The sequence below is a fragment of the Lissotriton vulgaris genome, chromosome 2_1 (assembly GCF_964263255.1).
Source record: "Lissotriton vulgaris chromosome 2_1, aLisVul1.2, whole genome shotgun sequence".
NCBI classification, from domain to species: Eukaryota; Metazoa; Chordata; class Amphibia; order Caudata; family Salamandridae; genus Lissotriton; species Lissotriton vulgaris.
The window spans coordinates 1,014,283,641-1,014,309,120 of NC_141687.1; the positions used below are offsets into that span (position 1 = coordinate 1,014,283,641).

At 42.8% G+C, this 25,480-nt stretch overlaps 1 protein-coding gene across 1 annotated transcript in view; it reads left to right on the plus strand.

Annotated features, from left to right (window-relative positions):
- KCNH7 (potassium voltage-gated channel subfamily H member 7) overlaps positions 1-25,480 on the plus strand; it is a 960,210-nt gene that overhangs the window by 668,853 nt on the left and 265,877 nt on the right. Inside the window, exon 3 of the mRNA XM_086954212.1 lies at positions 7,940-8,095. Within this exon, the coding sequence (XP_086810338.1) occupies positions 7,940-8,095 (156 nt within the window). The remainder of the gene's footprint in view (positions 1-7,939; positions 8,096-25,480) is intronic.

The following is a 25,480-nucleotide window of genomic DNA, read 5'->3' on the forward strand; positions in this document are numbered from 1 at the left end:
GAATGGTGTTTTTCATGAACGTAGGGAAGAAATATTAGAGGCATTCCATGATTTCTTTAAGACATTGTATAATGATCTCAGTAATGAAGTTGATAAGACTCTTAATCCTGTAGATTATCTTAGAAGTGCTAACCAACTTTCATTGTGCCCAGAAGAGACAGATTTATTTATAAGGCCAATAAGCTGGGATGAGATTGAGAAAGCGATTATGAGTCTTGCGGCAGGCAAAGCGATGGGGCCAGACCAGATACCTCTTGAATTTTATTGGACATTTAGACACATGTTGAAACCAGAGCTGTTAAAAATTTTTAATTTACCGTTTCAAGGTAAATCTCCTGACTCTTGGTCTACTGCCACTATAGTTGTTTTTGTAAAAAAGAATAAGGACCCAAAAGAATTAGGGTCCTATCGCCCTATCTCTCTTATCACCGCAGATAGCAAGATTTATTCTAAAATTCTTGCAAATAGATTAAATGATGTAATGGCAGGCTTGGTCTCTCATATTCAACATGGCTTCATTAGACATAGGGATACTATAGATCACGTCAAACGTGTTATCACATTATTGGATTGGGCTCAAGCAAAGGAATCCCCAGTTGGGGTGATTCTACTCGATGCTGAAAAAGCGTTTGACAGGGTAGACTGGGGATTCCTTTGGACTGTACTACAATGTAAGGGCTTTCCGTCACAATTTATTAAAGCTGTACAAGCACTCTATTCTAATCCCAAGGGTGTAATAAGACTAGGCACTGATACCTCTAGATCTTTTTTAATCACTAGGGGGACCAGGCAAGGTTGCCCCTGCTCCCCGCTTCTATTTGCTCTCTACTTAGAACCCTATTTGAACAGATTAATTATGGAACCCGGTATTCCACCAGTTCAACTTCACGAGGTAGACCATAAAGTTTTAGCGTACGCAGACGATGTGGCCATTGTAACTTCTGATGCTACTACTGCGCTACCTAAAATAATTGAAGTAGCACGAGAATATGGTAAATTTTCCGGATACAAACTTAATATTTCAAAAACCCAGATCATACATTTTGAGACTGGTACACCTACTGACATCCCATTAAATTCTACTGGCACATATCTTGGTGTAATTATTTCTCCTAAAATCGATGACATTGTTGGATTAAATTTGGATCCTTTACTCATATCTACTAACAGAACTTTAGAAAGGATAAATAATTTACACTTATCTTTATATGGACGAACCAATGTCATCAAGATGATGATCTTCCCAAAATTTCTTTATCTTTTTCGAACTATTCCCCTATTTTTTTCAATGTCTCTTTTTAACAAAATAGACAGGATGTTGTCCAGATTTCTGTGGGGGTACCGCGGCTCAAAAAGATCTTTAAATTGGTGTACTCTTCCGCAAGAACGTGCTGGGTTGGGATTTCCGAACTTCAGACTGTATTATTGGGCTATTACTCTTAAAGCAATCAGGGTGCTACTATTCCATGACCATGTTACCGAAACCTCTATGGCACCTTCTATTTTTGAAATGCTAATGGGCGCTCATGTGCGTCAATGTCTACTGAAGTTCATGGAACCAAGCTACTACAAAAAAACAAAATTCAAGGTGTTTTTATCTGCTTTTTTAGTTTGGAGACAAATCAATAAAACCCTACGGATAACCTCAAAGTTTAATTTTTATACACCTATTTTTGGTAATACGTCACTATCGGGGATTTTTCAAGATATGGCAACATACCGGTGGCATATGAGACAGATCCACTCAATGGGGCAACTGTATCAAAATGGGGTTCTTATGTCCTTTTCTGAACTTCAAGACATATTTGGCCTTTCTAGGAATTAATTCTTTAAATATTTACAGATCCGTAGCTTTTTGGGAAAAAAAAATCTGTTATATAATGATGCTATGGAGACTATTGATATTCTAGAGAGCTGTAGGAAGAATAGCCGTATTGGCACGATTTATCAATTAATGGTTAATAGGTTGCATGATGATCTTGATCAGTAGGCCCAGAAATGGCAAAGAAAATTGAGCATAGGAGGAATAGACTTGGTAAGGGCTTTGGAGATGAGTAATAAAGTACTAATTAATAGCTCTCTTAAAAGTCAACACTATATGTCTACTCTGCACCTCTACTACACACCTGCTAAGCTAGCCAAATGGAAGGCCACGAAAGGTATTAACTGTAGACGTTGTGGAATCCTAGCAGCGGACTCATGTCATATGTTTTACAGCTGCCTCAAATTGGCGTTATATATAGATAAGAGTGAAATTTTTTTGACTAACTTGCTCAATGTCAATATTAAGCTTTGTCCTTCTGTGATTTTTTTTGGTATTTATTCTCCTTCTGAAAGCTTATCTGCTGATCAAGAATACTTTTTGTTTATTGGAATGTCTGTATATCGTTTTTGTATTACTTCTAGATGGCTGGATATAGATCCACCAACATTTGAACAATGGCTGGGAAAGTTGCTAAACATTTATAGAATGGACAAAGCAGTTTATAAATTGAAGGGACAGAAAAAGAAGATCTTTGCTCGGAAGTTATGGTCCCCTATTGACAATTGGATCTAAATCTAATAACAACTGTATTTGCAAAGATATATTTTATATTTCATATCTCTTCTCTATGCCAATAATGTACTAGAAACTATGTGAATGACTGTCGCTGATTGGATGCTGTTTTGTCCTTGTATGTTTTATGCCTCTGCCACAAAAATAAAAATAAAAATTTTAAAAAAAAGGAACAGCCTAACTTCATGTCAGATCACCAAGGTGACAATGGGATGTATTAAATGTTTACAACTACCACAGTATAAGCTAACTGTGGCACGTGGATGATGAGATGTCAATGAGCTGTGAAGTATGATAATTTTCCTCACCACCAGAAATACATCAAGTGGTCTCGTGCATGTCTCACAGTTAATACTTTCTGCTTTGGGCTATATAAGAAGTTACCTTATAGACGTTTTAATTAATGTAAGCCAACACACCTAGATTTGAGACCAATCATTTATCGTGACTTCCAGTTTTTGAGGAGTGACGCAATATTCTATACTTTAACCAGCCATGGTGAATTAATAACTAATTGCTCTTCGGGGTTGTGGAGATATTAGATAATCTGTCATTTCAAATACACGGCTCTGAAGTGGGATTATGTGGATCATTGTTATAAAATATATTGAGGAATGTGCAGCCCCAATATCAGAGACCAGAAAGTTATCCTGATATGCAGCTGATGTGTGTGCCTGCTGTTTATGAACCAGGGGCATTTTTGGACTCCTAATACAGATTGTGCACTGGTGTGATCTCAATTCGATGTTTATTTAGCATGGCGTCACCTGTGCAGTATAACAGATGTGGGTGCAAAGAGGCTGACATGAGGCACGCTGACTGTACATCACATAGAGGTGGCACACTGTTATTTCCCACCTTCCACCCCCTCTCCCCTCATGTGGAATCGGCTGCTCGGTATCTACGCCCTCTTTCAAAAGCAGCCCGTTACTACCTGTACAGTGTAAGACACACCCGCGAATTCAACCAACCGGCTCATCTTTTACAAATGTGATGTTCCCGGAGCAGGCGCAGGTTTGCAGCTGCATTGGGAACAGCACACTTGTTAAGATGAGGAGCGCTGTCACAGTCTGTGACCGGCACATAGACTGACGTGTGCACCACGGTGCAGAGCGGGAGAGTGTACCATAGCTATGATACGACCCCATAGGTGCAATTTAATTTTTTGGGCATGTATTGAGTCAGAGGATATGCATTTCTCTATACCAATGTATTTTTTTTTGTAATTGACCGGCACGTGGTGTTGAGCTTTAATATAACATACCAAGAAAAATGTGAGTGATTTAAAGCATCTCCCTCCGTGAGCATCCAGGGCTTTCTTAACAGTATTTGTGAGGAAAATATATTTTAGGGCATTACCTTCAATAATGGCGACTTGCAGTGTCATACTACTCAAACCCCAGTGGCTGTTTAACTAGCCTGCTGTATTGAATGGCTCCCAGCACTTCTATTTATAGCTCTAACCGATGAGTCTTAAATTGCTTATATTCTGTTTACCAAAGTCATTCTGTTAGTTGCCATGGAAACAATGGCAAGTGCTAAAGCTTAACTGTTTTATGAAATGGATTGAACGTACAGCTGGAAAACTTGAAGGCGCAGCTTCTCATAGTAACAGACAAGCGGCCAGGCTAGGGTGGTTCTATGTAGTAAAGTCAACGCTGTTGGACGTGCAAATGATATTGGAAGAACAATTTTGGTGTCTGAAGCTGCAATTCGCCGTTGTTAACTAGTGAAACGCGAAGACATTGCATTAGACCCACTACACTGCACATTAAAACGTTAAGCAGAGCATTAACCGTTGAATTGATGGACTATGGCTTGCCTGGCCGTTGTAATCTTCCGGCCCTCACTGGAATGTTTCATGTTACAGCTGATAGAGAGATATTGTGGCGACAAAGACAAACGTGGATGTGAAGTAAAACAGGAGGAAACTCTATCTGGAACCACTTTAATGCCTCAGGATTTGTATAGCTCCTTCCAAGCTTTACCTGAATTAAATAATGTCTAAAGATTTTAAGGCACACAATTCTTTAAAAAAAAATGTGAGTACCACAAATAGGAAATCACAATGTGAACAGTTTTTCAGTATGAATTATTATGATATGTTCTATTCAAACGCAAATAAGGGCGTTCCTGGACAGGTGGAGAGCAATATTATGGTAGGATTTCCTAGTGCAACGATTTTAAGTGCTGCATGAGGTCTGTGGCTGTTCCAAAAGAAAGGATCAAAGGATGAGTTATCGGGCGGCATGATAACCGGTAACGCATTGGCGTGGAATCGTTACCAGCCGTTATATTATATTGCTCTCCACCTGTCCGGGTCCCTCCTCTTACTTACTTTTAGGGGCTACAGCTGTTTCTCATTCGAATGTACCCTGATGAAGACCTTTTAGACAACAAACGTGTTGTCTTGAGCTTTTCTTTGGCACCATTTTAAGCTCCTTTTGAGTAGCAACAATAACAATAAATCATACTGATAAAATCCTTCACATTCTGATTACTAATTGTGGCAGTCACATTTTCCAGAACATTTCAGATGCCTCAGATCCTGTTGACATGTACTTGAGTGAGATGGCCCCCATCGAAAACGTAACTAGCCCAGTGGTAAATGGTTTTTACTGTGTTCTTTAGAAAACGATTTTATTTTTGCATATTGTTATTTTTTAGAGCGTTTTCTTAACCATGAACATGAACAGAGGGTACCGCTGTACAAGATACTTGTTTCACTGATACACATCCTTCAATGGGAGCTATTTACAAGTACTCGCGTCAGGGGTACAAGATTCTGGGATGTATCTGAGGGCTGTCCAGAGATCAAAATTACCAGGGTTCATAATAGACAACTTACAAAGAGTTTGCCAGTGAAAAATATTTGCTGGCCATTGTTATGTAATTGCAGAGAGGCTGCAATGGGAACATTTACTCACTTCAGTGGTCTTTCAACCAAGTGAAGTTACAGCCAGGCATAAATTGGTGGATTCTCTTGGGCTGTTGTCAAAACGTGTTTGCTCCATGTCGATGCAGCAGAGGAACAGCACTAGGACAACTGAATCCCTCAGAATTTGCGCATGATCAGTGTGACTCCATGCCACCATGGTTTAACGGGGGAGACTGCTGGGCGGGCCCACTTGTGTGTTCTTTCATTAAGCTCTCTGCTGTTAGTTGAACTCCCACGGTGTCCGGCAAAACGTAGTGTGATCATGGGGGAAGAACTTCATCATCAGTATTATTTTCACCTCCTGCTTGGAAATTTTTGGCGATGGAATGGTGTGAGCTTCAGTGCGAAGGAGTTTCAGAATCTGGTGGGTTATCATGAGATGCTTCGAATGAAGGTCCTACGTTTCATGAATGTGATACGGTACGGGTAGGTGGGAACTTGCACTGTTTTGGGAGTGACTGCATCTTGAGGTGGTGAAGGAGCACGCTAGATATTTGAGGTCTTGAAGTATATCGCTTTATGTGTCAGACATGCAGTTGAGCGAACGTCTGGCTTCAATGCAATGCCAAATGAATGATCCTAGGGAGGGAGTAATAATCATCAAAGTGTCCAGCCCTAGTCTTACTGCTGCGTTGAATGTCACCTTGAGAGGGCAAGGTGATTTTTTAGCATTCCATTCAAGGTTCTGTGTGAGTCAGGTCTGTACCATGGTCAGAGTATTGTTGCGTTGGATGATGTCCTTTAGGGAGGAGATTTGAGGTATAGTTGTGTATAATTTGCGGACATGTGGCATGCATGCTTGGAGTGTGAAATAATTGCGGTCAGTGGTGCCATGTATTGGTTGAATAGTGTAGCCAAGAGAATGGACACTTGAAGTACTACCAGCCTAACCATGGATAGTTTTGATCAGGTTTCCTGCAGTTTAATTAATTGTGATCAGTTGTTTAAATATGAGGAGAAACATTGAAGCACCTAACAGATCTATTCTGTCTTCTAGCATTTTTTAAATAGTCGCATGGGTGACAATGTCGAAAGCCAAAGATAGATTTAGGAGAATCAGGAGCTGCTTTGCTCCAGGAGTTTGAGTGTGTCATCCATGATGAGTATTATGTTCAGTCTGTTTTGAGGCCTGTTCTAAATCCAGTTTGGAAGCTGTAGAGTAGCTCAAATTTCGTAATGCATTGCCAGAATTAGTGAAGGAGACATGTTTCCAGGATGGTCACCAGGGGAGGGAGGGTTCTCACTGGATGAAAGTTGCCTGGATCAGTCAGGTTGGTACCCGTTTTTTTAGGATCAGTGAAACGTATCCAATTTGCAGGCAGTCCGGTATTACTCCCTGGGTCAGGGAGGTTTTTATAATCTTTGTCCAGAGATGTCAGAATTTAAATGTAGTTCCTCGGGAGCATTACCCTAACGAAAGCCCACCTTCGGTAGATCCAATTCTGCTACTGAAATTTTCAGAGTTATAGAGTGGCCATATGAGGGCGAGGTGATTAGAGAGGGTACTGTGAGAAAGGAGATCTGTCATGGTAAAATGCAGTTAGCTCTTCGCCGATTAACATTTATTTACATCTTTGTAGATTCCAGACACCTCAGAAGATAAAACTATCTTCTTATTGGAAGATGACAGTCTAATATTAATGCATTTATCTCCTTCAAGAAACAGTCAACTAACAACAGTTCCCTTAACTTCGGATAAGGCAGTCCCAGAAGATATAACTCTCTTCTTCACTGGAAACAGATAGTGTTCGAAGGTTTTTTATTTTTTTTGTATAAATGCATGATGGTGTTAGAAAGTCACCCTTTTTGGCCTTTTAATCCCCATTTTTGGTGTTGAATGGAACTGGTGGTAGCTGCATCTGACTAGGAACTGGACTCTACTAGTCAGGCCCAGGGCCAGTGCTATGTTAAACACTAACACATACATTGAGGTACACTTATAATAGGCATGACCCACCCTATTAGTCCCAAGTAGATAATAGGGCAAGGGGATGAAAACTACCTATAAGGGTAGCCTGATGCACATTTAAATTGGGAAGCAGACCCATTTTTGGTATCTTTCTGTGAGATTTCATAAATTGCACCAGTGATAGGAAAATTGTGGCTGTTGGCAAGCAATTTTCTATTCCTGCTGGAACATTTTGTAAGCACATTCAACCAAACATGGCATCGACCTACAGGTAAAATCATTTTTTATTTTTGCACTGGTCTTTCGTATGAATGCCTATCCAAACATCACAGCAAAAACACCTGAGAAAGGTGCAGAATATCACAGCATCAGTGCATTTATATCTACATATTTATGTGCACCATACCTTCTAGACTATGATAAAAATAAGGCAACTGCTAACCCTCTGTGAAAAGAAAATAACATTTATCTGATTTGTTTATCATTAAATACGTATTTATGTTTTATTGACGTCTTTATTTATTTCTTTTTTTAGGTTCCACTTTCATTTGCAATACCCATATAATCCCAGTAAAAAATCAAGAGGGAGTAGCAATGATGTTCATTATGAACTTTGAATATATAACAGAAAATGACACAGCTGAATCCCCAGTGAATCTCACCCAGGAAGAATCTGCTAAAGCTGCAACCAGTAAGTATAACTCCAATTCTTTTTTTCTATCTGTTCTTCTTCAGATATTGAGGGCCAGTGTCCCTGGCTGCTCTATATGCGAGAGTCATTGCCTTGAATTCTAGCCTCCTTTTTACGGGCAGCCAGTGTAGGCTGCGCAGATGAGGGAAAATGTGATGTCGGATTGGTACGTTTCTGATGGGCCTGGCTGCTTCATTTGTATAGTTCGTAGTTTTTTGATCAAATAGGCCGGCAGGCCCAAGTAAATGCTGTTAGCATAATCCAGCTGAGATGTGATCAGAGCATGGGCCACTGTTTTCCTGCTGTCCATTGGTAGGAAATGAAGAAATCTCCGTAATGCCTTCATTTTCCAAAAGCAGGAGCAGGAGAGTTGGCCTATCTGGATCTTACAAGAGAGGGTGGAGTCAAATTTGAACTCCAGGTTTCTAGAGGTGGAGACAGAAAGAGGGGGGGGGGTTGAGCTCTGATGGCCACCAGAGATTGGCTAGTGGAGGGGAGGACTGATTAAAGAACAGAACCTCAGTTTTATCAGTATTCAGCCTCAAACAGTTGACAGTCATCCAATACTATATATTAATCAAACACAGTTTGAAATTGGCAAAAGCTTCCTCAGAGTGGTCCCTGAAGGAGAAAATAAGCTGAGTGTCATCAGCATATGAGACAACGCGGACACCGTGCTTTTCTACTAGTGGGGCAAGAGGAGCGAGGTAGATATTAAAAAGAGTTGGACTCAGGGCCGAGCCCTGAGGGACTCCCTAAATCAGGGGGCGGGTGGATGAGGTATGGGGGTGAAGGAGTACCTTCTGGGACCGGCACTCAAGAAAAGAGCCAAACCAGTCTAGAATGGTCCCTCTCACTCCCAGCTGCTTGAGCCTTTCCAACAGGATCTTATGTGACACTGTGTCAAATGCTGCGGACAGGTCCAGCAGCATTTGCATAGCACAGCTACCCTTGTCCATGGTCTCCCATATTGTCTCAGCTACCTCAAGCAGAGCTGTCTCTGTGCTGTATCCCAACCTGAAGCCTCACAGAGCCATGAAGTAGTTTGTTGGACTCTAGGAATTCAGAGAGCTGTTTCTGTACTTCTCTCTCAAGGATCTTGACTGGAACTGATAGGATGGAGAAGGGCCTAAAATTGTTCAGTTCTGCCGGATCTGCGTCTTCTTTCTTGAGGATTGGCTGGACACATGCCTTTTTCCAAATGGAGCTATAGATGCCTGTTTCCAGGGATTAGTTCCATAGCCGGTTTAGCGAGGGATTGAGCAGTGGAACTAGTATTTTAAAGAACATAGTCGGGCAGTGATCCATTGGTGAACCAGATTTCATTTTCTCCAACTCAATTAGGGATGTTTCAGGACTAAAAGGGCAGAATTCTGACAAGCTATCTAAGTGCTGTTTCATAGATCATGTGACTGAAATCATTTCAGTGAGGTAAAGGGGAGAGAATGAGCACATGTCACTAAACTCAATTCCACTTCGAGTACTATCCATGTATCTGATTGAGGGTAAATGTAGAGGCCCTTTCTGTTTGTCCAAGAATTGGTGGTGTTATATTTACACCCCTTATAGAAGGACTACTTTTAACAGAATTACAGAGGACTACAAGTGGAAATCATGAGGTTCCTCTAAGCAGTGAGGAATTTTGAAGGCAATCGGTTAGTGCATGTCTGATTGACTCAGTAATTCCTCATTGTTCTCAGAAATTCACTCAGACATTTCAGCTGTACTCAGGAGCTGGAATCCGTGCTTGAAGGTGGCTTTGAGATGTTCGAGCCGATATAATAATTTTGACACCTCTGTTATATAAAGGTTGGAAACTTTTCAACAAATGAGTGCCATCAAAAACAAAGAAAAGCATAAATACTCTCTATTAATGTTGCAGTCTTCTGAACTTTTCTTGAAGCAATTACATGATACATTTGGATGTTTGCAGACTTTTTATCACACAACTCAGGACCTTGCTGATCTATTTAAATGTAGCTCTGGTACAGTGTCAAGATTGTAGATGTTCCAGGGTTCTCATTGTGACATATTCATTAATGGGTCCAACAATCTCAACTCCCCAGAGATTAACACATCCATCAGAGATTATTGGTTACTCATAATTAGGCCCCCAGTCTGAGTGTCAGCACTTTGAGTCACAGCTCTAAGCTACAAGGAACTCCTCTCTTGGCATGTACAAGAAACATCCATGGCTGATATTATGACTCCTTCGGCCCTGATTCCGATGCGTTTAGGAAGTCATTCTGAATGAATCGGTTTGGGAATGGTTTCAAAACGACTCGGATTGGGCGAGTATGACTGACCCAGTAGGACGCATCAAGATGCTTCCAGATACAATTTGGTTGGACTCCTATTGACTTCGATGGGAGCCTATGTTCAGACCGAATGCATAGGAGAAAGGGGTGGCTGGGGAAAATCGGGTACTCTTTGGCGGGCACCCCCTGGTGCCTGCCACACTGTGCATGGCCGGTAAGTGGGGACCCATGAGTACCCCCACGGACCTGATAGGGAAGTCTACGGGTGCAGGGGGCCCACTATGGGCCTCCAAAGTCTGATTCCGACTGCTGACTCGAGTTAGATGGCACGATTCTGAAAAGCTGTCTGAATCCAGCATCGTAATCGGTTGTTCGGAGACGCGGCACATAGAGACTTACGATTCTGCTCCATACAGCTCGGTCATTCCGAATGCCATCTGGTTCGGATTGGGATATTCCTAATGCCTAACTTGCTTCGCACTCGGTCGGTTGGAAACCTTTCCAATTTGGTCAGAAAGACACATTCCCAATCCGATTCGGAAAGAGCAAATGCCATTAGGAGATTTTCCTAACCATATCGGAATCCGGGTTTTAGTCTTTTTCATTGTTTAAAAAGTCTGGGCACAACAGCTGTCTTGCTGTACCTTGTCAAGGATCCTGACACTCATATTTTCTTCAAGGAGTTCCATGTCTCTCATAATGGTAGAAGATATGAACAATCTTAGTGCTTTCAGGTACATATTTACATTTGATTCAAGATTCAATTGGGTAGAATACTTTTAAGTGAATTGCATAGTCAGGTGGTCCTACAATTCGTGTGGTAATTATTGTTAATATCAATAAGGCTCAAAATGGTAAGTAAGGTTTTGACATTTCTCAAAGTAATCTAGGAGTTAGTGGGAATGTACTTGGCTAGATCTCTAGTTTACTTATGAATGATTTTTAAAAATGTAAAGAAAGGCCATACTTTCATCATTAAACAAGGTGATAAATCTGATAGAATTATCACTTTTGACTTTTTAACTCTATTTTTCATTAGTACGAATGTAAGAAATGTGGTTATAGTTGTGAGGTAAATACATTCAATAAATAAACCTGTGTTCAAGCTTTGGTAGAAATGGCACAGAGCAGGCATACTTAACTTAAGGGGAATGTGTAAAATATTTAGCAGCTCAAACTAGTTAAAGAAGTCAAAACACAACACCTTAAAGATCTCACAACCGATTTTGAACAATTAAGAAAAAAAGAATAAGAAAAATGATTACAATCCAAACAAAAAAAATAGATATATAATTATTTAAAGTTTTGAGTAAAAAAAAAAACAGCATAGCATCAATGGGTAAAGCAGACTGGGACCTAGAGCTTATAAAAGCCCTGGTCAAAGAAGTATACTTCTTAGTTTGTGTTTTTTATGGAACTGGAAGTCTTCCAGTACGGCAAGGTGGAAGTCCGTATCCAATGAAGTCCTTACAAAGTCAGATGCCTGGCAGGTGAGGTCCTGAAAGTATTGGTTTTGATGGGAAAAGTTCTGGGCAGGAAAATTCTAATTTTGTGACCAATGAAGTTCTCCCGTCAGTTGTATACTTTCTGTGCCTTATCCCACCAAAGATTGTTGTGTTAAATTTCTTAAAAATCCCTTGCAAGAAGGCCCAAATCACCCCTTGCCTGGCTTTGTAAATATTAATGAAGCCATTGCATTTTCCTTGCATTGCTTTGCGCTACACAAGGACAACTTAACTGGGCCTCAATGTTAAACTCCAGACAGAAAGGATCCCTTTGTATGAAACTGTAAACAATATCAAAGACTTCATGTGGAGAGTTGGGGCTGTACTTTTCCCTGATTAATTAGGCAATGGTAGGAACATGAGTAAAGGTTAGCATGAACGAAGGGATGAATAAACATAGGCACTATCCTAAAATATCATAACATGACATTAGGCATAAACATATTAGTGTAATTACCATGGGCATGAATCATATTCGGCAACCATCATAGTAGGCATAAACACATTACGCATTAGGTATCACCAGCATAAACCTATTAGGCCACATCTGTAGGCATAAACACATTATACAACAGGCATCACAAGCATAAACACATTATGCAATACTTACATTTAGGAGTGCACTGTAGTAACACTCCGCAGGTGCATACATCACCTTCACTTAGGGCCTTGCGCGCTCCTGGTACATACAGGTACCAAACCTGACCCCAGGCCCATTTGCCTTTCTCTGGGGCCCAATGCCCTTTGTTCAAAATGTCAGGGGGTACTGGGGCCTTCCACTGGCCACTGGACTGCCAATGCAGCACAAAGCAATGTGCCCCAAAGCACTGGGGGCGTAAATGTGCTTGGGGTGTGGGGTGCAACTGACCCCTTCCTCTTGAAAAGAAATAATCCCCCTTGTTGCAGCTACCCGTGCTCTCGCAGTGCAGCTGTGATCAGTAAATGAAGAACTGGCATCACTGTTCCGTGAGAGCCCCACTCCGAGACTCTAAAACTCAAACTTTTCCCCAACCTTGCAGCTGCCCGCCACCTGCGGCGCAGCTGAGATCAGCAGAAAAGAATGGCACCCACAAAGTGCCGTGGGAGCCCCTCCTTCCCGGGGCTCCTCTCTCTCCAAAAATGCCCCCTTTACCAAATAAGGCCTCCAAACTTGGCCCACCAAGGGATCAGCCACCTTTTGCAGCTGCCCCCTCTCAGGCAGGGTAGCTGTGCCCCACAGAGCTCTGTGATGGCACCAACCCTGCCCAACTTCAGCCTTCCACTCACCGGGGGATCTCCTACGACGCCTCCGGTCTGCATCGGCAACTTTGTTCTTTGCCCTGCCCCTCTCCTGGGTCCGGGACTTCGGGATGGAGCCTGCAAGGTTCTGAACATCCCAGGCTGTAGTCGGGGCTCTCCTCAAAAACATGGGAGCCCCGCTTCAACTGGCAGCTTTCTCCTACGTCCCGCTTGGCCTCGCAACCACGGCGCTACTCTTCTCGGCATACACCGGGCTCCCACTGCTCACGGGAGCCCCGCTCGTGCCTGCGGCAACTTCCTGATGCTGGCTCCGCCCACAAGCAGGCATGGCCACCTGGCTTCCGGGTTGCTCCTCTTCTGGTGCCAAGTGCAGCGTGGGCACCCACTTTGAATACAGATAATTGTGGGTTGGCCTCCCACCACCAAAAGCGACAATTGCGGGGTGGGCACCCGCTCTAAAGTAAAGCTTCAAGTGCGGGTGGGCACCCGCCTTTTAAAATAGGCATAAATGCGGGGTGGGCTCCTGCCTATCGACATGCACCAAAGCGGGGTGGGCTCTCCTGCTACTCCCACGCTAAGTAGGGGAATCGCCAGGTCGCAGCCCAGTGCTGCAAATTAAAAATAGAAGCACTCCACGAGGTGCTAGGTCCTTTAAATTTTAAGAGGGCAAAGCTGGCCCCAGGCAGGTCAGAACACAGGGAACTCCAGCAGGGAGGCAGACCCTCATGGGGGTCCCTCCTGGAGCCCAGCAGCAGCAAAACCCCCAGTAAGCACAGGAACAGCACAGTTCATGGGGTCACAGCCCCTACATTTATACTACATTTCTCCTTTGCCTGCAAAGCACAGGGCTTGGGGGAACCAGGCCCAACTGGTTCTGGGGGGTTATGGAGCACTCTGTTTACACGGCTCCTCTTCCCCTTTTTCAGGTGGGGTTTGGTGATCAGGCACACCACAGCGGGCGGAGCCAGCATTGTACAAGCTAGGCACAGACCTATATAGGGACCAGGGATTTCTCCTCCCTTTGCTCCAAATGCTGACTCACCCTGCCCCTCCTGGAGCCACACACACCTCACTAGCCCCTGTCACTCAAAATACAGACATGTAATCCTCATCAGGCAGGCAGACACGGCACACACTTTAGGTGCCACGTCGCAGCGGCAGTAACACTGCGCGCACAGGCCTTGCTAGGTTTTAAAGGCTTCTTTGGTGGGTGGCGTAAAAGCGCTGCAAGACCACCAGTAGCATTTAAATCACCAGCCCTGTGCATATGAGATACCACTTTACAAGGGACTGACAGGTAAATTGAATAGACAAAACAGGTGTAGACCAATCTTACCATATTTACCCTAGAGAGCACACGCACTTTACACTGACCAGCACTGCTAAAGTGCCCAGAGTACTAAAACCACAAACACCATGTCAGAAAAAAGGCTAGGAGAAAGGCAAAAAGTTTAGGGATGACCCTGCAAAAAGGGCCAAGTCCAACACTTCGCTTACCGTCCCCCGGTACATGCTCACTGAGGCCCCTTAAGGGAAAACAACTTGTATTGAACTCAGTGCAGCACTCCAGTCAGTTTGGACGAAATCGAAACAGGTAAACTAAACCAACCTGAAAGGACTGCGTACTCAAAATATGGGACCTACTAGCCTCAGAAAAGATCACAATGACACCTGACCATAGTATATTGGCATTTGCTTCTTGTCTACTGAGTTTCAAGAGCTTATATGCTCAAAATATCTCAAATTCCTTCCTATGATCCTCCACTCCATAAATCACAACTAGCCAGCAGTGACATAACAGCCCACTTGCCTGGAAAAGTGCAAGGGGTAAAATTATTTTATACTTACACAAACAGGATGATAGGGTAATGGTCCTAGTACTACGGTGTAAAGGGGGAGGGGGCTTTATTTTACGTTTAGTTACATTTCCTATATATAGGCAATGGTGTGTTACACTGTAAAGAAATAATTTAAAAGCTTAAAAACCATGGCAAAAAAGTTGACACAATTTGGGCTTGTTGTGCTAAAGTAACTGACACACATGAGTGTCGCTGAGGTTTGAGTTAATTTTAAAGTCAGCATGTCTCATGCATGGTCTTTCTGCGTTAAACACCCTCCGCCTCTCTGCTTAAAACCTGCCAAACATCCTTTCTCACTGTTTCACAGGTCACCTCCGAATACATCTGCATTAGTCATGACTGTTATCATGCTCCATCCTATTTAGCATCTGATTGCATTTGGATCGTTCTCACAGTCCTTTGTTGAGTTAATGAAGAAAACATTCAATTAAAAAAAGGTTTCCACTAGTCAGTGTTGCAATACTTTTTTAGTCGGCAAGGTTATCATCTAAAACGTGGGTCCATGGGCTCCATGTTAAAATCTAGGTGAATTGTAACTTGCAAGGCTTAACTTGAGAAAGGCACACTTGCAATGCTATGTGTCTCCACCATAATATAGTTCTGAATAAAGTGCTCAACACTGTCCTAAAGTGACAAGTGTACCTTTAATACTGACACTGTACATTTTAGTTTCTTGGCCAGTGCGCTCCAAAGCAGTGGGGCTGCCTTTTAAAAGCTACATATCGCGCACGTCAGCTTAAACTTAAAAAAATAGCACAGCTTAAACTTCAAAACATAGTACAGCTCGCATACCAATATTCATGAATGCACGCGCTCATTGAAGGCATCAATCATTTTCGTATTTCCAATTCAGTTTTACAGCGACATGTTTTCAAGCGTGTCGATGTAATCTTAGCTTGGTGACTTTTTCTGAAAGGGTCTTTTTCTTGCAAAATAAATCAACGCTGTTCTATCACATATTTTGCTGACTCAAACCATTTAAAGGCTGAAATTTCTTGATGCCTGTAGCAACCAAAGAATGGTAAAAAGGTAGAATTGGCTATTAACTTTGCGGTGTTTTACTGCCCTTGGATTGTTCTGTAAACTAGCAACTCTGAACAGTGGTGCTCCAGAGGTCAATCGTATGATTCTTAGAGAGCTGGAAGCAGAAAATAATGTCAAGCTTCGGTTTTAGGTAGCAGATGGGATTTCCATGCAATATGTATTCGTGGTTTATACGAAAAATATGAACACGTTCATATTTGCAAGCATTACAAAAATCAGTGACATTTCTGCTTTTATTCAAGCTAGATGAATGAAACACATAGTACTTATTTCCGTTGAAATTACTAAGGCATCCATGCGGACCTCCCTGCTGTGTTAACAAGCCCCTATAATTCTGCAAATGACCTCTCCATCTATATCAAACTAGCTTACCCGTCGCACGTTGCTGCGATCTCAGAAGAAAGACAATTCAAGGAAACTCGTTATGATAACATTAAATTTACATTGTGTTATTGTTATTGAAACGTATTCATTTTATTTTTGAAAACATTTCTAAGTGTGGCTTGAGCAGTGCGTCCCCGATTGGCTTCCAATCTTGATTCTGATTGCTTGTTCGTTTGAGAAGAACGGGCTTGAGCAGTGCATACTCGATAGGCTTCCAATCTTGAGTCTTGTTGCTCGTTCGTTTGAGAATTACGGGCTTGAGCAGTTTGTATTCGAACAGCTTCTAATCTTGCTTCCCGTTGCTCGTCTGTTTCTGAAGCTCGTAATGCCTTTTTCTTTCGTGCTTCTGATGTAGATTGACCAATCGATTTCCATTTGGGGGTCATAACTGTCGACGATGCTCGCAAATTCACTGTCTATTTCAGTTTTCGAAAGAATATGAGGGCCCTGGGGGGTGGATTTTTCAAAAACAAATTGACCGAAAACTTCACAGGAGTGTACTCAACAACTTCCGAAAGTTTCATGGCGATCGGATGAATGGTGTAGTAATGCATAAAGGACAAACAGACAGACAGACATACTTTCTTTTTTATATATATAGATAGGATCCTGAGCGTTTGTCCATAGTATACTTATTCGCCCAGCAAGGCATGAATTTGACAATACATTGATGCTGAATCCGAGACCCTAATGTCCATGTGAAATACTATGTGGAACCTGATCTTCGAGTAGGGCACATTGTGTTACCAAAATATCGTAGCCAAAATATCAAAGACGAAAATATAAATAGGTAAGTATCTATAGCTGTTGGACTTGGCCCTTTTTTCAGTGTCATCCCTAAACGTGTTGCCTTTCTCCTAGCCTTTTTTCTGACATGGTGTTGGTTTTAGGATTCCGGGCACTTTAGCACTGCTGTCCATTGTAAAGTGCGTGTGCTCTCTGTGATAAATATGGTAAGATTGGTCTACACAAGTTTGGCCTATTTAATTTACCTGTCAGTCCCTTGTAAAGTGGTAGGGAGTGAGCAGGGTTTATCTTCACTGTATAACTCCCTTGCCCTGACTAGAGTGGTGGTTTCTACCTGGCTTTGGCACAAGCCTTAGCCAACCAGAAATCCAATTTCTAACAATAGCTTTTCTATACCTAACTCTCCATATATGTACCTTCACGATATACATATTTTCAACTTTCATAAATTAGGAGGTAAGAAGTACATCTGTATTGAAGTGTGGCTATGCCAAGCAGGAAAATGGCAGCTCCCTTGTGAGCTCCGAAAGCCAGCACGGCATTCCTCCAGAGAGCCTGAAGTTCTGAGGGGCCATCGGGAACCTTAACTGCTGCCTGCAGCTCATCTACCCAGGAGAGCTGTCTGCCTGCCACTGGGTATCCACAGAGGAGGAGGAGGAGGAAGAGGACAGGTCAGGAAAGTGAGCCACATTCCCCAGGTGGCAGCAAAACGGTGGTCGCACACATCAGAAGGAGGAGGAGGCCTCGGGCCGCACAAAGCCAAGCAGCTTGATGTGCATTCAAGGCAACAGGTCTTGCAGTGTCCAGAATGGATAGAGCAGATAGAGCAGCTGTCCTGGGCCGGAGAATCATCAACTGAGGTGCTGGGGACTGTACAGGATTGTTGAGGTGGCGGCTGCAAGGAAACTCCCTCCCAAGCGTGCCCCTCTGGGACAGTGGCACACACCAAAAACCAAGGATTCCAGGACTGTGCCCAGGATCGTAGGAGGGCTTCAGAGCAGTGGGGGTTGTGGAGTCTGTACCTCGCCAACTGCCTGGGTGACACTGCACAGAGAGGCAAGGGCCTCCATTGTAAACACCAAGATAGGGGCACCCCGAAAGCGATTAGCACTGAGTGCAGGACAACAGCCCTATACAGTGGTGAGGGCACAATGCCCTTAGGAGACAGGGGCGCTATAGAGGCATACCCCCTGGGCGCCCTACTGGTGGCACTGAGGAGGTCCCAGGGGCACAGGTGCTATGAGAGGAAAATGGTAGACGCACGGCGCCCACTCTGCGATGTCGTAATAAGATGATCTTGATGCGATAATCCAGGGTTCGCGGGCCTTCGACAAGCCCGCAAACGTGCAATGCGATGATCTTTGGGATTAGCGAGCACTTTGGGGCCTGCGAGCATGCGATGCGATGATCTTAGGTTTGCGAGCGTTCGGCGGCAGCAGCGCGATGATTCTTCTTACCCTCTTCAGCTGCGCAGCTCGCAAACAGGCTTTAGCGACGATTTCAGCACTCTCTTCTCTGTAGTAGAACTAGAGGCCCTGGAACTCACAGGGGCCTAACCTGCAGATAGAAATCCTTACTGGAAGGAATCAGGAGGCTGGTGGGGGAGTCAGATGTGTCTGTGACTCCAGCAGGAGGCTAGCTCTCTTCTAGCCCTTAGGTGATTGCTTAGTAAAATAAAAGTCTCTCAAAAGTCCTTTTCCCTCTCCTTCCAAGTCCAAGGGGAACTACTGCAGGCCAATCCAGGAAACAGCACACAAGCACAAGGGCAGTCCTCTCCTGCAGATTCCTTCAGTAACACGACAGAGTTCCTCTTGACATCCAGGAGCAATACAAAAATCAGGGGTTGGGGCACAGATATTTATACCCCAAAAGTCTTTGTTCTCATAAGTCTTTACTCACTGTACCCAGACACAAACAGTTATGCTCAGGGCTGGAGCACTTTGTTTACCAGGCTGCATCCTTCCTTTCAGAAAGAGGGGGTCTGCCATCAGACGCACAGTAGGAGGTGGAGCCAGCATTCACCTTGCCAGGCACAGCCCTATTCCGGTCAAGGAGCTACCCCTCCCCAGTACTCAGTGCAGATCTCTCTATTCAACTGAGGTCTGACTCAGCCTGCCTTGCCCCTCTAAACCCAGACAGCCAATACACATAACAGCAGAGCACACTGAAAGGCTTAGGCAAGAAAATACCTACTTTCTAAAAGTGTTTTTTTCAAACACAGAATGGAAAAACCAACTTCACAAAAAGATGTATTTTATCATTCTGAGTTAAGGCATGCTAAACTCGAATTTCTACCATGTTTTCTGAGTGAGATAGGACTATAGGAGTAATAGCCAGTCTGCCCATTCTGTCCAATGGAGAACAGGTAGCCTTGCAGCAGTGAAAAACAAAATGGAGGGTAATTCACTACCAGGACATGCTACACATATCAAGCCATGTCCTACCTTACACACACTATACACCTACCATAGGGGTGACTGACAGGATGCAAAGGGAAGGTTCAGGAGCTGAGAAGTGTGGGCACTTCACAGTCAAGATGGCTGTTCTGGACTGCATGCTGACACTGCAGGGGCAGGTCTGAGGAACACTTTACAAGCTGCTTCTGTAGGTGGTGCAAACCAGCGCTGCAGGCCCACCAGCAGCATTTGGGTTACCAGCCCTGGACACACACAGGCCACACTACTAGGGACTAACAGGTAAACCAAATAAGCCAATCAGGGACATACCAATTCACAGTCATATTTACATAGGGAGCATTTGCGCTGTGGCACTGAATGGCAGTGGCACAGCGCCCAGAGCATCTAATACCAGCAAAAACAGAGGCGAAGACAGTGAAAAATGAAAGGAGGACCCACGCCAATGGTGCCAGGTCTAACACAGGATGAACATTGGAAGCTGGCAAAAAGGTGTAATCCAATAAGACCACCCTAAATAGTGTTCAGCCTCTGATGGACAACTTGAGAAACCGGATGGTTTTTTCCGTCTTTTTCTTCCTCCTTATTTGTCTCTTTTGTGTTTTTCTCTCTCTAGTCCTGGGTCCTATTATATATGATGGTATTATATCTAAAGACCAATAACACTACGAATTAGAAAAACTGTAAATACTTTTTTTAACTTGTCCATTTGATCATTCAATTTGATTTAATTCATAGGTTGACATTTGAAGCATCCTCTGCAAATCAAATGAGGGGATGTTGGGAGTTTTCCAAAACTTCAAGATCTCTATTTTAGCTATGGCTAATGATGTTATGAACCATCTCCCTCACTAATGTGTAAGTCCAGGGAAATTTGATGTGTCATATAGCAGTGCTGTTGGTGCATATAAATCTCCCACTCTTCCTGATTAAGATATTGTTTTGTCCCATATTTTTTAAAACATAATTCTAGCTTCTTGCATTCCCATAAGATATGAACAGTTTCACACTCTGAGATTGCACATCTTTTAGCATAACAAAGATTGGTTCAGTCCTGTGGATTGCAGATGTGTGGGGGACCAGTGCCATCTGTTTAATATTTTAAAACAGCCCAACCTCAGTCTGGCCTCCCTCACTCCCTCATCATAGCGATAAGTATTTCTTCCCAGTCTTCATCTGAAAATTCCTTTGATAATCTATGTTCTCACCATCTCCAAAATGCTGCATAAGTAGGTCAGGAAAAACATTGGTCAATGAGAAGAATATAAAGTCATAAAATCATTTGATTGTTGGTGCCCTAATTATTTATGTATTGGAGTATGGGTGAGTATTCCAAAGTATCTAGGATAGGGCATGTCTTTTACTTATGATAGAGCTTTAAGGGGCAGGGTTGCAAGACTGAGAACTGAGTAAGCCACTTGCAGCCTTTAAATATGCAAAGGGATTGTAGGAACCATCTAATCACCAATTTCTTGAATGCTTCTGCCATTCCAGTTTGGCCATGATGTCAGAGAACCAACACTGAGGATCTCATTATTGTCACATGTTGGTGCACCATTGTGGATTTTGTCATTTATATCACATCCAAAGGGTTCACAAGTGTGCAGTGGAAAATTGGTTAGGGATCATTTCAACATGTAGGGGGTTATATTAAATACTGTATAATTTGACTGATGTTGTTCACGTAGGGGCATATTTACAAGCCCCCTGTGCTACCAGTACGTCACTTTTCGTGACATACTGGTGGTGCAGGTGTCTCCTCCAAATTTACAAGAAGAGGAAAAGCCACCCTGCGTGACTTTTCCTCTCCTTGCAAATATGGCCCCTTCACATGCAGCACTTTACGTTGAAGGGGCGTTCCATGGGTGTTGCTGTGGGCGTTCCCACGCAACACCCATGGAACAAGATACATCTCCAGAGTTACGAGAAATCATAAATCTGGAGATGCGTCTGAATGCTACGCGAAAAATTTTCATTTCTCCTCGTTTTTCCTCTTTTAATGCGTGCTGCATTCTACAGCACGCATTGAAAGAGGAAAATGCCTGTAGTGATTGTTTTTGTGCTTCCTGCACAAAAACAATCTCCCCATGACACAGGCATCCTTGCAACATGGTGCAAGGGTGCCTGCGCCAGCGCATGGCTGCAGTTTGTGCTCCAGCGCAGGGGGTAGCACAAAGATGCAACATATTCTTGTAAATATGTTGCATCCCTGTGCTTCGGAAGTGCCGCAGTGCGACGCAGCCAAAGGGCTTGCGGTGCCACGCTGCTGCACTTCCTTGTAGATCTGCCCCTATGATATTTGCCAAAAAGTTTATGTCGACGTTTAAAAGAGACATGGGCCCACAAATGCACATTGCAAGGGATTCTTTAGAAGTTTATGATTCAATTGGATTGCAACTCACTTCAATTTAGTTGTGAGGCATCTCTTTTCTTCAGTTTCTTTAAAACCGTACTTAGTAATATCAAATTCTATAGGGAATTATACAAATTACTATAGACGCATATAGAGGCAGCTGTAATTGCCGCTAGGTTTATTAAAGTTGGACCTTGGCGGTCATTGATCAGTGGGATGACATTTCTAGTATCATATCTGCAGCATCATCAGCTCCTTCCCTCCTTTTTAATCGAGCTTTTGTTTGATTCTCATTAAAGCGACTTCAGCTTTGAAGGAGTATAGACTACTAAGGTCAAACTTTATTCAAGTAATTGATCTAATATAGATTGTTTATGTGAGTGTTATATAATGTTGAGACTTTCGTGATCTCTTTATGGAGTCTGATAGCAATGGCATCTGGAGCTTTTTTTGACAGTAGTGTCTCACTCATCAGTTCTCTCCTTGGTGTCCTACTGGCCACAGTGTCCCTGCTCAGGCAACCAGTCTTTTGATTTCACTCAGATAGGTTGTCAGGAAAGAATATGAACATTATTTTCCTGATGGAATTTTAAATCTTAAAGTATTCATTTTCTAGAATCTAAGGGGAGGAGGTAGTATATTTTTGTCAATGTTTAGGTGAAGTATGTCCTGATCCGAGGCACTGCTAAGGATGATGGAAGATCCTTTAACCCTGCAGAGTAACTCTCTCAGAATTAGGAAGTAGTCTATTTGGGAAGATGCCTTGTAGCTGAAAAAAATGTTAACATACCCCTTTCCAAAGGGAGGATGTGAGGATTCATTTTGGTTTGTGTGGTGACCTATAATGGCGAAATATACGTTTCCTGTTCAATCTCTTTTTTATTTTACCACTCTCTTCTGGGGGAAAGTGTGTTTCTTTAATTAAAGCCATATCAAGATATTTGCGTTATCACGTAGTGAGCATTTTCTATTTCAAACAGAGTCAAGCTATTATTTAGCTGGACCATATAAGGATTTGATTCACTGTTAGCAATGTTTGAGGCTCCTTTAACGCTCCAGGGAACTCAGGGGCATATTATCAAGAACGGCGTTGAATTTATCGCCACAGGAAACTGCCGCCAAAGTGGCGATAATGGGCTTGATAATATGCCCTTGTGAATTCCCAAAGAAGCCCAGGTTCAGACCAGAACATGGGCTTCTATGGGAATTCACAAGGGCATATTAGCAAGCTCATTATCGCCGCTTAATCAGCAGTTTCCTGCCGCTAAAGCGGCGATAATTTTAACGCCGTTCTTGATAATATGGCCCTCTGTCAATATCGGGAAGTAACTTGCTTGGAAACGCGTCCCACAGATGCAAGAATTAAATATTTAGTCTATATCTGTTTGTTGTATAATCCTTAGGAGTCTCAAAAGTAGTCAGATATTTGGCAATGTAAGACGTGTCAGACTCTGGATTAGTGTAAGTCAGGTCTTCCTGCTCTCTTCAACTGTGGGTCTAGGGCTAGGTTTCCAAACTCCTCACAGAATGACTTAGATTCTCCCCAGCAAGGGAAGAATCCCGGTAGGTCATTAATACCAACTTTTTTTATCCAGTGCCAGGGTCTATATAGAGTCCACCACAATTGTCAAGTTCTGTATTCTGAGTTTAGACAAAATATTATGGTCTGCCCATGACTCCAATAATATTACTGGTTGGGATTTTAGGATCAATATTTACACATTTCCCTTTGTAAAGGTGGCATGTGAGGGTTTATGTTGGTTCATGTGGCTTACTTTTATTCGCAAATTACATCTTATCCACTCTATCTCTTTTCAGTTTGACACTCTTTTGTGAGGATATGAGTGTGTTTTGAATTAAAACTATGTCAAGATATCTGTTTACAAGAGTAATATCTTCCCTCTAATACAGTGAGGTAAGCCATTGACTTTTGGAAATGATGGAAGGGTACATATTGCATGCAGCTGTCATATTTTAGCATTATTTGTGGTACGGATTCCCTAAATGTTCGTGTTTGTATTGTATGTAAATATTGTAATGGGGAGATTTTAGATGTAGGGGTGAAGAGTTCAGGAATTCATCCATCCGTATTATGGGTATATGCATGCAGGTGTTCACCTTAGAAGACTTGTTGCTAGTCTGTCTAGGCAGTCCAATAAGACTATAAATGGGCAGTTATCAATGCCCTGAAATGTGACTGTTGGAAATGAGAGAATGTGCAAAGTAAAAGAAAGTGACATACCGAAGCACCACTCTGGGTGTTCAGTTGATCAAAAGTACTCCTTTCTAAGCATTACACAGTCAAAGTATCAATTGTGTCCCCTCTCATATATGAAAGTTACTTCGGCTCAGTATAATTCAAATGCACATTATGAACGCAACAATGAGTAAAAAGGATATGAACATAGTTAATTGTTTCTTGGCCTGATTCTTGGTGCACTTAACAGCATTTACAGTCATGAGGCCTTTAGAGTGGATATGATTTGTCCCCTTGAATCTTATCTTTGCTTTTCCACATGCCTTTTGTCAGAGGACTACTTGAATACAACTTCTCTGATTCTGTCTCTCTGGTGTTTGATGCTGCAGCAAGTGTTGCAATGAATGGATCACTGAACTCCATGGTTTTGCTACCCATAGTAAACAACATAGTTGCCTGGTCCAATAGACCAAATCATAAGGCTTGTTTTCTCATTTAGGTATGAGAGATAAGACCTTTTTCCATATTTGTTTAGTTTCAGAGCAGACGTCTTGTACATAATAAGGAAGCACTGGTGGGTGCACTGCAGCCTCAAGATAACTTAACTAAGCGGCATATTATCAACAACTAGCGATATCTATCGCTAAATAGGCTTAGCGATTTTTTTTTTTATCGCCGAGCATCGCCGGATTTTATCACAGAGATAACGTGCTATTAGCAACGTTTATCTCTGAAGCTATAACATTTCCGGCGATAGCGGCGAAATGCGTGAATATCGCTGTAAATCCAGCGATATTCATGCATTATCACTAACAGGGACTTAGCCTGAATATCCACCTCCCATTGGATATACAAGCTAAGAACTGGTTTGAGCAGGCGTTAGGTTTTGGAGATATTCGCGCTTAGCGCGAATATTTCCATTGCTACGCCTGCGTTGATAATAGGCGATAGTGATGTTAGCGACTGCTTTCAGTCGCTAACAGGTTGGGTACACCCACTTTGCATGCCATCAGCGATAAATATCCCTGAGATGCAAAGCAGGCCCCAACCGCTCACTATCGCCTACAAGCTGTCGCTAACTGCTGTTAGCGACAGCTTGCTAATAGGGCGATAGAATTATCGCCAGCGATAATCTCTTATCGCCCTCCTTGATAATATGCCCCTAAGAGTTTTCTATACAAAATGGATACTATGCTGTGAGCACCCTCTCTTTGGGATCATCAAGAGGATAAGACTTTGCAATGGAAGTGGTGAGTCAGTGAGACTCCTGCTGAGTGCAAAGGTTTGTACTGTAGTTCCTGTCCCTAGACCCAGTATGTCTTGATGGTTTGTCGAATGGTGGAGCCTGACTGAACACTAACACCCAGTCCTTCGTTTTCCAAACG